At 39.6% G+C, this 14,023-nt stretch overlaps 1 protein-coding gene across 1 annotated transcript in view; it reads left to right on the forward strand.

The window, feature by feature from the left end:
- The window catches only part of NSMAF (neutral sphingomyelinase activation associated factor), a 54,945-nt gene that overhangs the window by 12,741 nt on the left and 28,181 nt on the right, over positions 1 to 14,023 (forward strand). Inside the window, exons 2-9 of the mRNA XM_028108860.2 lie at positions 3,916 to 4,005; positions 6,698 to 6,776; positions 6,874 to 6,941; positions 7,024 to 7,060; positions 11,020 to 11,070; positions 13,439 to 13,510; positions 13,824 to 13,871; positions 13,964 to 14,016. Coding sequence (XP_027964661.1) covers positions 3,916 to 4,005; positions 6,698 to 6,776; positions 6,874 to 6,941; positions 7,024 to 7,060; positions 11,020 to 11,070; positions 13,439 to 13,510; positions 13,824 to 13,871; positions 13,964 to 14,016 — 498 coding nt within the window. The remainder of the gene's footprint in view (positions 1 to 3,915; positions 4,006 to 6,697; positions 6,777 to 6,873; positions 6,942 to 7,023; positions 7,061 to 11,019; positions 11,071 to 13,438; positions 13,511 to 13,823; positions 13,872 to 13,963; positions 14,017 to 14,023) is intronic.

Raw genomic sequence — 14,023 nt, forward strand, 5'->3', positions numbered from 1 at the left:
ACCATCTTAGCCACTTTTAGATGTATAATACAGTAGTGTTAAGGACTGTGGGTTGTGTGGTAGTTGTATTTTTAATTTTTGAAAGAACCTCTATACAGTTTTCCATGGCAGTTACACCATTTTACAGTCCTACCACCAGTGGGCAAGGGTCCCAATTTCTCCACATCCTCACCAACATTTGTTATTTTCAGGTTTGTTTTGTTTTGTTTTGTTTAATAGGGTGTGAGGTGATTGTTCATTTGTAGTTTTGGTTTGTGTTTTCCTGATGATTAGGGATATTGAGTATCTTTTCATATACTTTTTGGCCATTTGTATATCTTCTTTGGAGAAGTATCTATTCAAGTCTTTTTCCCATTTTTTAATTGGGTTATATTTTGTTTTTCTTGAACTGTAGAGTTCTTTATATATTCTGGGTAGTAACTCCTTATCAGATATGTGGTTTACAAATATTCTTTCCAGTTATTTAGGTTGCCTTCTCATTCTGTTGATTGTTTTCTTTGCCACACAGAAGTCTTTATGTTTGATGTGGTCACATTTGTTTATTTTTGCTTTTGTTGCCTAAGTTTTTGGTGTCCTATCCAAGAAATCATTGCCAAATACAATGTCATGGGGCTTTCTACCAAGTCTTCTTCTAGGAGTTTCATACTTTCAAGTCTTGCATTTAAGTCTTGAATCCATTTTGAGTTAATTTTTGTATGTGATGTTAATAAGGTCCCAATTTCATTCTTTTGCATGTGGAAATCCAGTTTTCCCAGCACCATTTGTTGAAGAGATTGTCCTTTTCTTCTTGTGTGGCCTTGGAACCCACATTTGAGCACATATGTGAGGGTTTATTTCTGAACTCTATTCTGTTCCATTGATTTATATGTCTGTCTGCTGATTTTGAATTTGTTTCAATTACTGTAGCTTTGTAATATGTTTTGAAATCAGGAACCGTGAGGCTGCCAGCTTTGTTTTTCTTTCTTGATCGTTTTGTCTATTCAATTCCATATGAATTTTAGGATTTTTTTTCTATTTCTTTAATAAATGCCATTGAGATTTTATTCCATTGAATCTGCAGATCACTTTGGGTAGTATGGACATTTAATAATAATATATTGTAATATTATATATCTGATATTTAATAGGAATATATTATTTTTCTTTTAAAATATATAATTAATATATAAATGAAATTATTAATATAGTTATATAATAGGGTTATATATTTTTTATTTTTCTTTTTTTTTGAAATGTACTTATTTTTAATTCAAGTATCATTAACATACAGCATTAGTTTCAGTGTTTAATGTAATAATTCAACAATCCTGTACATTACTCAGTGCTCATCACAAGTATACTCTTAAACCCCTTCACCTATTTCAGCCATCTCCCCACCCACTTCCCCTCTGGCAACCCACTAGTTTTCTATATATGAATCTGGTTTTTGGGGGGTTTTTTGTCTCTTTTTTCTTTACTCATTTGTTTCTTAAATTCCACATATGAGTGAAATCGTATGGTATTTTGTCTTTCTCTGATTTATTTCACTTAGCTTAATGCCCTGTAGATCCATTCATGCTATTGCAAGGAATAGGACTACCTTTTAATAGTTATATGGAAGAGCTGGTTGTCTATGAGGGCTACTTGTGTTTCATAGCAATAAAATTACGCCATTGTCTTAATAAAGATACTTATTTTATTTTACCCTCTCTCTAAGAGGAGGAGTGGGGAGATGAAGAGTGGGAAGATAGGGTTATATAGCTCCAGCCCAAGCAAAGGGTTTCAGGTCATTAAGGCACAAGCTAAAAATAAGGGGCAAGGTAGCTAATAAGTATCTCTCTGATTTAACCTTCATGGAAATTATCTGATGCATCAAAGGACTATTCTAGCAATCCTAACTTTTGTGATTGTACTGTAATCCAGAATAGGTATTAATAGTGAGCATTTTACTTTGAGCTCTGGCATTTTAGCCTATGATTAATTCTTATTCATGGATTTAAAGACACAAATAGGCTAATAAAAAGTTACCTATTAGGATGGTAAAGCTGGTTCCTGCTGTCATTATTCTTAATTTATGAGTTATTTTTCTTTTGGTTCAAATTTTCTTTGTAATGAGCAAAGTCCTGTTCCATGAATATAATTTCTTCTTTGTAAGTGAATTTATTATAGGCTTTTGACCTCCTGTTCTCTGTATTGTGTCTAGAACTCCAAGTTGTGTTCTTCTGCTTGTTTTGGTCTAGTTCTTTCATATTAGAAGCTGGTGATCTTGGGTTAGCCATTCCTGTTTAAGTGTGAAGCACGTAATTCTGTGTCACTGTGGGCGAGCCTTTTCTGTTGGGCTTCAGTATAGAAGATATTGTAAAGACCTGGCTCTTTCAGATATTCCTATCCATGGGTCTTTTCTCTACAGCTGTTTTGTTTTTTCTAAAAATAATCTACCAAGCTGTTACTTGGAATGGTTATGTCTTCCTACTTTTTTACGCCATAGCCCTGCTCTCCACTGTGCTTGATGTCTAGTTTGGAGACTCTTGCTCAGTTTTTGTCTAGAAAAACCAGAGTACGGTAGGATAGGCATCGGGAGAGGAATCTGGGCTACTGACTCACTCAGACTTCCCGCTATCCCCCGTACGTCCTTCCGGTCTTCTTTGTACCTGATACCTGCGATTTCAGGACTTTTTGGAAGTCCTCTGACTTGAGTTGGTTTTCTCCTGACTGGTACCTTCTACTGGAGGGTATGTGCTGTTCTCGTTTCTGACCACTGCTGATTCCTCCCATCTGCTTTCCATTTCTCTCAGATTTGTTGCTCTCATCTTCACTTGTGACTCTTCAGTTTTCTTTGCTGTGGTTTTACCATTTAAAAAATATTTTCGTTCACTCAGATTTTAGTGGTGCTTCCTGAGGGAGCAGAAAGAGACATACACATTCGATCAGCTATGTTTATTGGTGATACCTTCCTCCAACACACCCGAACTCCAGTCCCACGCTCCCCTGAGAGTTTTTCCTATAACTCTAGATGCCACTGATTGTTTCCTGAACGAAAAACACTTGTTTCCAGTTATTTGCCATGTATTTGTTTCTGTAGCCATACAACTGAATTAATATCTTTTCTTATTACCTTATTGTGTTTTTAAAAGTTTAAAACACTTGGGCGCCTGGGTGGCTGAGTTGGTTAAGTGTCTGCCTTCGGCTCAGGTCACTATTCTGTGGTCCTGGGATCGAGCCCCACAGCAGGGAGCCCTGCTTCTCCCTCTCCCTCTGCCTGCCGTTCCCCTTCCCTCTGCCTGCCGCTCCCCCTGCTTGTGCTCTCTCTCTGTCAAATAAGTAAATAAAATCTTTAAAAAGAAAAAAAAGTTTAAAACACTTAAAACTTTAAAAAGAACTATATTTTAATCCTATTCTGTTCAATTTATTCAACACCAAAGCATTAGACTGGTTATTACAGGGAAATATCTAGAGTCTGCCTCTCAGAGGCATATGATCTTGTGGAAGTAGTAGGATATATGCAACCAGCCATGAGGCAGAACACTCGAGCCAGAGGGGTGTGCAGTCTGGAAGGGGAGGGAGGGAAGCCTGGTGGTCAGCCAGCCGAAACAAAGGATGAAAACTCCATAGGTAGGAAAGCCCCACGTTTGGTTCAGGCAAGAATAAGTTTTAGTTCATGAAATTTGTGGTTTCTCCTAAAGGAATTTAAAAAAAAAAAAAATCCACCTATAAGTAAGTTTTATTTATCTTTGGCTCGGCTGGGCAAGTCTGTCTGTTGCTTTCTCCCACTGAATAGAGAAGAGCATTTTGTGTATAATATACACCTAATAGGTATTTGTTGATTTAATGAATGGATAATCACTTTGGGAACAGATGCTTTAAATACTCTGCTTTCTTTTGCCTAAAAAATAATAAACATGAGGTTTCGTTTTGTTCTGGTTTTTCCAAATTTAGATTTTCCTTGCTCCTACTTAACTTGGAGGAATACTACTTTGAACAACACACAGCTAATCATATTCAGAACAAGGGCGATCAGAATGAAAGGTAAGGAAGATTTTTGGATCTCTACAGAGATGGTCTTGTAGATTTGTCCCCCTTTTATACTGGGAAAGTAACGGGAAAGGAGGATTTTGAAGTTGCTGTCATAACTTCAGATATTTTCTAAAGCTGAGAAGCACTGTGTACGAATTCCTCTAATGTGGGTGTCTTAACTCAGCTGGACAGGACTGGTTCATTCCAGCTGCTTTTTCCTGTATCACTTTTGTACTTGCACTCTCAATTATTTGGTATGGTGTTATAAAGTAGTAATCGTAAAACACCAGAGTGGCATAAAAATCAGTACTTTCAAAATGAATAATTTGATTTGAACTGGAAGCAAAGTCAGTTTTCTCTATATTGTAATCATTACTGCTTATTGCTATGAAAACAGATTCGGTTTCTTTGGCCGTAACTTTTGAAACCTGTGTACAAAAATGTGCAATGAAGTGTTTTGTTTAAAATGCCAACTTGGAATTAAGATCAGAATTGTTCCGGCAAAATTGTATCTACTAATGATTTCCTTTGGGGATGTCCCTTAACTATAGGCCACAACTTGAACATGCTTTGATATTAAATAAACTCTTTAATTTTTAGTGTTCTTCAGGTTTTATCTTGAAAGGACCATCAAAGCCATGTGGTATTTGTTTAAATACAACCTAAAGTGAAAATTACTTAGCTTTTTGGGAGCTTATGACATGTCATTTCCTTAGCATTCAGATTAGACAGTTATTGTTCCTTGAAAGCAGCACCTTGTTTTCTTACTTCTGGAATTTTGCTCATATTCTTCTCCCTAATTCCATACCTTTGTTTTTCCTCCCTATACTCCTCTGCCTCATACCATAAAATGTCTTGCTTAAAATTAAGTGCATTTGTTTATTAAAACACAAATATAAGCTAGCAAACTGAAACCTGTTTTTGTAATCTTTAAGTTATTATTAGAGTTCAGTGGTACGACCCATGGAAGTGAATTCAGTGATATCTAGCAACATTTCATGTGTGTTAACCTATTGATCTAGCAAGGCTACTTCTAGGGAACTATCTCAGAGGTACCCTGGGAAATAAAGAAATGGACATATGTACAAGGTTATTTATCATAACACTACTTGTAATTGCAAAATACTGGAAACAATCCAGTGGGGAACTGATTGAATAACAATGGCATGTCCTCATAATGGAGTACTATGCAGCTGTAACAAAGGAATGAAGCAGCTCTGTATAGAGCTGTGGAGTGATCTCCGGCATATATTTAGTGCAAAAAGTAAGGGGCAGAATACTGTGTATTGTATGCCATCTTTCACGTAATTATGAAAGGAAAGGAATACTTTTTGTTTCTGTTTTTAAAAACTAAAAACATTTTAAATTATATGTTTAAAAAAACATAAACTAAAAGCTAATGAAAGCGATTATCTACACAGAAGAAGGATCGATGGGGAAATAATATAAAATGACAACTAGACTTCTCTGAATGTCCCTTATTTTATAACTTTACTTTTGGAACTGCAGAAATATTTTACATATATTTTAATATAGAATTAAATTTCAGAAGAAATAGTAAATCTTAACAATCTAAAAGAAAATGAAACAAGTAAACTGAACTATATGTAAGTTGGAAGGTTAACCACAGAGAAGAATTATTTTAATCAGCTTCACAACATAGTAATTTGTGTCTCTGGTGAGATATGACCTGAGTAGAAAAGGAATTGCAAAAAAGGTTGTAAATGTTTCAGTAGTATTATCATTGTTAGTAATTTGGGTATTATTAATTTGAAACTGGTTTATTCACATGTGCACATAGATTTATATAGTTAAATGAAGCAAATGAGTAATATGTTGATGCCAAGACTTTCAGGATGAACTATAAATCTAATAGTAAAGGAGTTAAGTTAAAAGCCTAATCTTACATTTGAATTGGAAATGTTTATATGGATTCATATACTTTTCTTTTAAAAGAAAATGTTTTCTAGCTCTCCCCTCGGGAAAGGCCTAGAAACAACCCCATAGCAATGAGATTGTGCTCTCTGAATACTGCTTCCCACGAAAAGGAATGAGGGCTCTTTGAGAAGTGGTTGAGTCTAAGTCTGAGGCAGGCAGTACGGGAGATGAGCCTGGCACATCTTGTCCTACTGGCAAGTAAGGGAGGTATCAGAAACTACTGTACATTGAATTAAAAGGACACAAGGGCCAACTTGAAGAACTGGGCAACAAACGGGACAAACTGAACATCCAAAAAGAACGATGCCTGCAGTGGTGGAAATGTATCAGAATCATTAAAATCCACAAGTTCATGAGCTCTTTAGATTGCCTGGCAGGGATCCCAGGACACCAACTCATTATTCCAAAACTTGATAAATAGAGGTAAAGAATCAAGCATTTTTTTCCTGCTTTCTTTGTACAAATTGTACTTCAAATCATAGAGAAAAACTGTACTCCAAATCATAAATAAATACTGTAAAGTTGTTCTTTATGGATGAATTCTAGATAATAAGAACAGAAGGAGTGATAAAAATTTCAGTCCCTAATGAATAATGGGATCAGGTTGGCAAACCATCGGCCTGGGGTCAATGTAATTAAAATTAGTTACATTGTTGTTCTTTCAGTTAATGCTTTAGTTATCTACTTTCTAGTTAAAATGTATTATGATTCTTTTGTGACTTTTGGTTTGTTCACTAATAATAATCCTTTATACTTTGATCCCTAGGAAAATCAGAGGCTCCTTAAAAATATGTTCAAAGTCAGTTATTTTTGAACCAGATGCAATATCCCAACCCATAATTAAGGTAAATGCATTTTAAATGTGAACAGAGACATTCCTACTTTTTGTGTATATTTTGTCCTTGCTTTTTTTTGTAATATTTCTCTCTCAATTTTATCCAGATTCCTTTGAGAGATTGTATAAAAATAGGCAAACATGGAGAAAATGGATCCAATAGACACTTTTCAAAGTATGTCATTGTCACTAACTGTTTAATTTTACTTCTACCTAAAAAAATTATATATATTTAATGACTTTTATCTGCATTGTAGGGCAAAATCTGGGGAGATTTCACTCATTTTCAGTCAGGTAAGAAGCACATAGTAAATATTTTCCTAACTTTAGTGAACACACACACACACACACACACACACACACACTTTTTTTTTTTTAGCATAGTGACATTATTTATAGAAATCTCAGATGAAGACTGTTGGAAAAGATGTTTACATGCTTTAAGGTTGAACCATTGAGGGGCGCCTGGGTGGTGCAGTTGGTTAGACGTCTACCTTTGGCTCAGGTCCTGATCCCAGGGTCCTGGGATTGAGTCCCACATCAGGCTCCCTGCTCAGTGGGGAGCCTGCTTCTCCCTTTGTGTGTGCCCTCTCATCTTTCTCTCACTCTCTCTCTCAAATAAATAAAATCTTAAAAAAAAAAGATTGAACCATTGAGAACTGTATTTTTTTAAAAGCTGTGATTCTCTCATAAGATCCTTAATTTTTTTTTTAAGATTTTATTTATTTATTAGAGAGAGAGAGAGAGCGCACACGAGCAGGGGGGAGGAGCAGAGGGAGAAACAGGCTCCCCACTGAGCAGGGAGCTGGATGCGGGGCGTGGTCCCAGGACCCTGGGACCATGACCTGAGCCGAAGGCAGATGCTTAACCGACTGAGCCACCCAGGTGCCCTGAGATTCTTCATGTTTATAAAGTTGTATGATGCCTGCAGGCTTGTGGTTTCATCCTCAGGAGTCCTGACAGCGTGTGGGGGTTGAGCTGGAAGCACTGTGGTCCCTCCTGTGGTCTCCGAGCCATTTAGAAGGTGGGAGGCCGGCAGCACAGCACCGAGGGGGATCTCAGGGTGACTCGTGGTGAAAACTAAGGCACCAACTCAGGATGTGCCGTCTCGTACAAATTACGAGGCTTGGGTCCTGACCTTTTTTTCATCCCAAATTTATTTGGCATACATATATGTTCCCAGTATCGTGCTCAATACCGGCAACACAGAAAAATTAAAACACGGTTTTTCTCCTATCATACACTTATATCATCTATAGACTTTTTTTTTTTTTCTTATAAAGGAGATGGGAGTAGAGGGCCTCTCCCACTTGCTTTTTGCTCTGGATTTTACCTTCTTCATCTCTAAAATGAGAGGGTTAGAGATCATGTTGCCCAAACTATGTGCAGGGCCCTGGTTCTGTGAAGTGTTCAAAGGCAATTCCCTCCGCAGTCAAGTAAGTGTAGGAGAAGCTGTGGGAAGCAAAGACACAGCTTTCTTTACTTCAAGACTTGGCTCAAAACCTCAGCAAACAGAGAGAGAGTCCAGAGGAAGTGTCATGAGGGTCTCAAGGAGGCAGATGGTTGGGAGTAGAGGGTGCTCCCAGCGGTTTTTGGACCTCTTACCACTTCTGTTCATGGAACACTTTTTAATGTATATTGAAAAGTATTTTATGAAAGCCGGGAGATATCAGATTAGGTGATTTTCTAGGTCTGCCTTGCATGAGTCACTGAATCTTAAGGAAGAAAACATTTCGCAGCCTATCTTTGACTTGATGTTGTTTTAACCAGCATGTTGGCAAGCAGCCGTAGCCATCTATTACTCCGGGTGGTGGTTGGGGGGCGACAGAACGCCATTATTAATAATTGTGACCTGCACCTGTGCTCTCATTATTTCTGAAGTATTCTTCTGCATCATGGCCTAATGCTAATAAATCCATATCTTGAAAGGAAGAGGTACTTTTTCAGTCAGAAGTGTGGTTTCCGTTATAAAAATTATCCATTTTAGTGTATTTACAAACTTATTAGAAGAGGTCTCGTGTCAGGCAAACTCAAAACCAGCTTCACATTAAGGGGTAATCAGTCAGAAGTTACTCTTTCTAGAATTACTTCAAGCTTCCTAGATTGAGTATACAGTAAAAACAAAACAGAACAAAAAAACCAACTTTTGTGGGTTTTGATTACCATAAATGGTCACACTGTTTCAGAAATATGTTATGGTCCTTTAGGCTTTAGAGAGTTTTGCTTCCAAATTTTCTTTTATAGAATAAAGAGGGGTGTATGTGTGTAAATAATAGTTTTTATTCAGGCATTTATATATTCAGTAAATATATTCAAGGTTATGAAGCTATAGGAAAGAACAAAATATCCAAAGCCCCTCTCCTCACGGCCTTGACGTTGAGATGGGGGCAAGCGACAGGAAGCAGGCACCTTCTGTAATGATGACAGTGCCGAAAGGATAGAGGGGGAGGAGCACGGGTGCCGCCGGAGAGAGAACGGCCAGGGGCACCAGCCAAGGACCTGCGGGTGAAGGCACAGCCCTCCGGAGGCCTGAGGGAATGAGCCAGCCAGTGTCTGGGGCGGTGGACGCCCTGGGAGGCGAATGTCCTGGCGGGTGGCAGGTGCAGTGAGGATGAGTGTGCCTGGTGGGGCAAGGCTCAGAGGGCAGCTGGGGAGAAGGGTTGGAGCAGTGGCCGGGGCTATGTCATGGAGAGCCTACGGGCCACAGTAAGGAGTCCGAATAAAGCACAAAAGCGAAAATCCTCTTCTCACGGAGAGCTGAGAAGAGGAGCGCCGTCTGCTTTGTATGTATTTGTACATGTCTTGGAGCCCCGGTAGAGAATATGCTGTGGGGGACACATGCCTTTAGGGGTGCTGAGAACCCAGAGGTTTTGGACCAGAATGGTAGCAACGGCAGGGTGGGAGATGGTCAGTGCCTGGATATATTCTGAAGGAAAATCCCACAGTTGTGCTGATGGGTTAGTTGCAAGGTACAAAGGAGAACAGTCAGGAATGACTCTAGCAGGGTGGATAGCCGTACCCTTTACTGCTGTAAAGAAGCCTGAAGAGCAGGCTTTGTTTAGAACGTGGCCTCTGAGAGGAACAGGCTGCTGGGCGTTTGGCAGTGGTGTGGGTCTCAGGGAGGAGGTGGAGATGAGAAGGAGAACCTGGGTAACGCCCTGGGGCTGGATGAGGCTTCCCAGGGGCTGAGTGTGCACAGAGCAGTCTGGTCTGAGGACGACGGCTCAGCAGCTCCGCCAGGGGGAGGTTGGGAAGACAGCGGGTCTGAAGGAAGACAGAGGAGCAGCAGATGAGGTCGGGGAGGGCCAGGAGCGGGGGCTCCCTGAACTGCTTCAGGAAGAGCCATCAGCTCTGTCGTGTGCTCTGAGAGACAGACTCGAGGAAGTCCTTAGAACAGACTCTTGGGTTTGGTGACATGGAATTCCTCTTCACCTTTTAGGACCTTCTCAGGACTGGATTCTGTAACGTGGTGCGGCTGAAAACCTGTCCTGAGCCCAAGAGAAAGTACAGTCAGCTCTTGCAAAGAGTTTTGCCACAAAAAGGAACGGAAATGGCAAAAGGAGGATATAAGACAAGGGAGGGTTTTTATCTATGGTTTGTTTCTAATGGGAGAGAGTGCAGCGAGCGTACTACCACAGAAGCAAACGTTTTGAACAGCTGACAGGTGGAGGGAGGTCTACATTCTGTGGCCTCGTCAAGTGAGTGGTTTTGAGGGGCCCAGGCACACCCTTCACCAAAACAGGAGGGAAGGCAGGGCTCAGGGTACAGGCTCCGTGTTGACGGCTCTGGGGGTGATGTTGCTTGTTGGACATGGTTACTGACATACAGTGTAGTATCAAACACCGTGTGCCCAGATCACCTCTAGAGAAGAGAAATTTCTTTATGTTAAGAAATGTATCTCATACCACAGTGACTCTGTTTTACCCATTTCGTAGAAAATTGGTACTTCGATTAGCTTCCTTCACCTGTCTACTTGGTTACTTGGTACAAGTACGGACATTCATAAACATCTTAAATATTTTATTTATCCAGTAATGGTTGCCGCCTTGTTGCCTTGATGAATCTCTTTTTAATTTCATATTTATTATTCCAACATCAGAACGTTAAAGCCATACTAAGATTAATGCACATGCTTTCAGAAATTGATATTATGTAACAATGATTTAAATTCAATTCATAATATCCTAATTTGTGGTAACTCATTACTCTGAAAATTTTTAGTTATTTTACAAGTATTGATTTGTCTTTCTCAGGTATATTTCATTAAAGAACACAACATTGTTGCCCCATATAAAATTGAAAGGGTAAGTAAAGCTTTTCATTTATTCTGAGCAATTTGTTATAGTGATTTTAAGCAATAAGATTTTGTGACTTTATTAACATCTTTAATCTAATATAATAATAATAATGAGTATTTAAAAGCTTGTTACCAGCAGTTATAACAAAATTACCCAAGGGAGCCACAGACTTTAGTCCAAGAGATTTCAACTAACTTTTTGACTTAAATGTGTCTAACAGGGGAGGAAAAAAGCTTAAATTACTAGATTAGAAACTGAAATCAGAATATGTATCATTTATAAGGTTATTTGCTGGATATTACTGAGAATGTATTTTTTTAAATGCTTGAGATTATTGATAGGTTATAAAATACTCTTATTTGGGAGCTCAGTCATAATTTATAAATTTTCTTAATTGGGAGAAACTATGAGTAGGCTTGAATACAATGTCTGGTTTTCCAGGACTTGTCAAGTAAGCGAAGATTTTACATTTAGCCATTCTGTGCTTTATTTAATTCTTTTGCTACAGCTTAATATATAGTAAAGGGATAGCTTTTACCAAAAGAGAGTCTTTATAGGACCTACATCAGGCTAGTGTTCTGTATAGGGCCACCTCTGTGAATGAGGAAAAGCCACCCTCTCTGAGCAGACAGCCCCGCAGGGTGAGTCTCTGTCTCTGCAGTTTCTCAGCCAGCACTTGTGGGACTCATGGACCACACGCCGTGGCCCTGGGGCTTTATGCATAAGAAACACGTGCATGTGCCAGTTAAGTCAGAAACTGTAAATACGAGATTTAATTACTCTCGGATGGGGTTGCTGGCATTTAGGGAAGGATAGTTCTTAATTGTGTGGGGCATCCCTTGCACTGCAGCCCGCTCCCAGGCTAAACTAAGCACACCTACTACACTGTCACCCCTGCTGTTGGGTAGTACCTCCATACATTGACCAAAGCCTCATGGGGGTGGTAGGATATATCCCCCCCCCCCCCCCCCCCCCCCCCCCCCCCGCCAAGCTGAGAACCACCGCCTGGGGGGCTCTCCCTCCTAAGGCTCTCCTGATACCCACTTGAAGTGCAAAGCAGTTCTGGGCCCTTTGAAAAGTTATGTAAAGGGAGATGAGGGAGGTTGTCTGAAGCAAAGAAAAGCTCTTTTGTTCCAGTGCAAATTAGAACACCTGAGGATTTCCAGATTTAAGAGGGGCATAGTGATACTGATGGTGACCCTGAGAGATGACAGAATAGGAAGTCCTTGTTCCTCTCATGGCGACCTGATTCAATCAATACACGGACCGATGCCTTTTGTGACAAACCTGGAAACCAATTAAGAGGCCCTTCACCCCAGGTTAGCATGAAATCAGCCTCACTGAGGCTGATGGGGATGTTTGTAACATCCTTTCAATGTAGGCCCTCCCCGGACCCAATACCATGTGATGGGAGGGATCTCTCAGCTCCCAACTTCTCCTGGGGAGGGAAAGACAAGACTGGACCATGTGTCCAGGTTTCTGACTGTTGGGGTGGCTGCCTGAGGGACTGGCTTCTGTCTTGCCTGTCTTGGAGCCGTGACAGGACATGGCATATGCCCTAGATGCCTGGGGCCGCTGAAAACAAGGAGGACCTGGACATCAGACTGCTGCTTCAAGGGACCTGTGGTCCAGCACACAGAGGACAGTGTAGCCCAGCGGACTCAGAGAAGAAGAGAGCATGTGACACATCACATTAATCTTCACAATATCTCGTCCCTCATTCTCCAAGCACCTAAGTATTTAAAGCAGACATTGACAGAACTGAAGGGAGAAATTGACAGCAGCCCAATAATAATAGGAGACCTCAGCGCCCCGCTTTCAGTAATGGGTAGAACATCCAGACAGAAGGTCATTTAGGAAACAGCAGATCTGAGCAACACTGTAGACCAGATGGACCTAAGGGACACATAGGGAACACTCTACCCAACAGCAGCAGAATTCACATTCTTCTTTAATGCACACGGAACGTTCTCTAGCATGCATCACATGTTAGGTCACAAAACGAATCAAAATAAATTCAAGATTGAAATCCTATCGAGTACCCCTTCTGCCCACCATGGAATAAAACTAGAAATACATAGCAGAAGGAACATTCACAAGTATGTGGAAGTTGAACAACACTCATGAACCACCGGTGGGTCAAAGAAGAAGTAAAAACGGAAGTTAAAAAATATCTTGAGACAAAATCAGAACCAGAACATGCCTAAATTTACAGGATGCAGCTAAAGCAGTACTAAGGGGGAAGTTCGTAGTGATACGTGCCAACATTAAGGAAAAGAAACATCAGCAGGGGGGTTGCAGATGTTCTTAAAGGAATATGGTTTGACATGCTTCTTCTCTTCCTTTGATTTGATTTGTTTCCCTTTTTTGTTAGGGCAAAATGGAGTATGTCTTTGAATTGGATGTTTCAGGGAAAGTGGAAGATGTTGTGGAGACCTTGCTTCAGGTAAGCCAGCGCCTCACTTGGGCATTCACCAGGCAGAGAATTCAAAGCAAATTTAGGCAGAAACTTAAAAAAAAAAAAAATCATATTCATACATCTCAGTAAAACCACAATTTCTTTTATAAATATAAAGCAGATTTACTTGAATATGTTGAATTTGAAAACTGTATATTAGAAAGAAGTCCTAGATATATCAGAAGTGATTTTAACCATTACTAAGCAACAGAATGATTGCTGTTTTTCATTGCTTTTAAGGAAATACCTTCATATTGTTTTAGAGAAAAAAATAAAATCCTGTATATTTGTAATATTGTAGCTTCACAGAGCGTCCCGCCTTGACAAACTAGGGGACCAAACTGCTATGGTAAGAATTTCTACAGTAAATTGTCTTTATTATGAATTAAATTATATTGAGATTTTACTCATACTTATTTTTAAATGGTTCTTTTTTCATAGATAACAGCTATTTTGCAGTCACGTTTGGCTAGGACGTCATTTGACAAAAACAGGTAAGTT

The sequence above is a fragment of the Eumetopias jubatus genome, unplaced genomic scaffold (assembly GCF_037043125.1).
Source record: "Eumetopias jubatus isolate StellerSeaLion01/CBP00866 unplaced genomic scaffold, mEumJub1_p1.0 scaffold_4, whole genome shotgun sequence".
NCBI classification, from domain to species: Eukaryota; Metazoa; Chordata; class Mammalia; order Carnivora; family Otariidae; genus Eumetopias; species Eumetopias jubatus.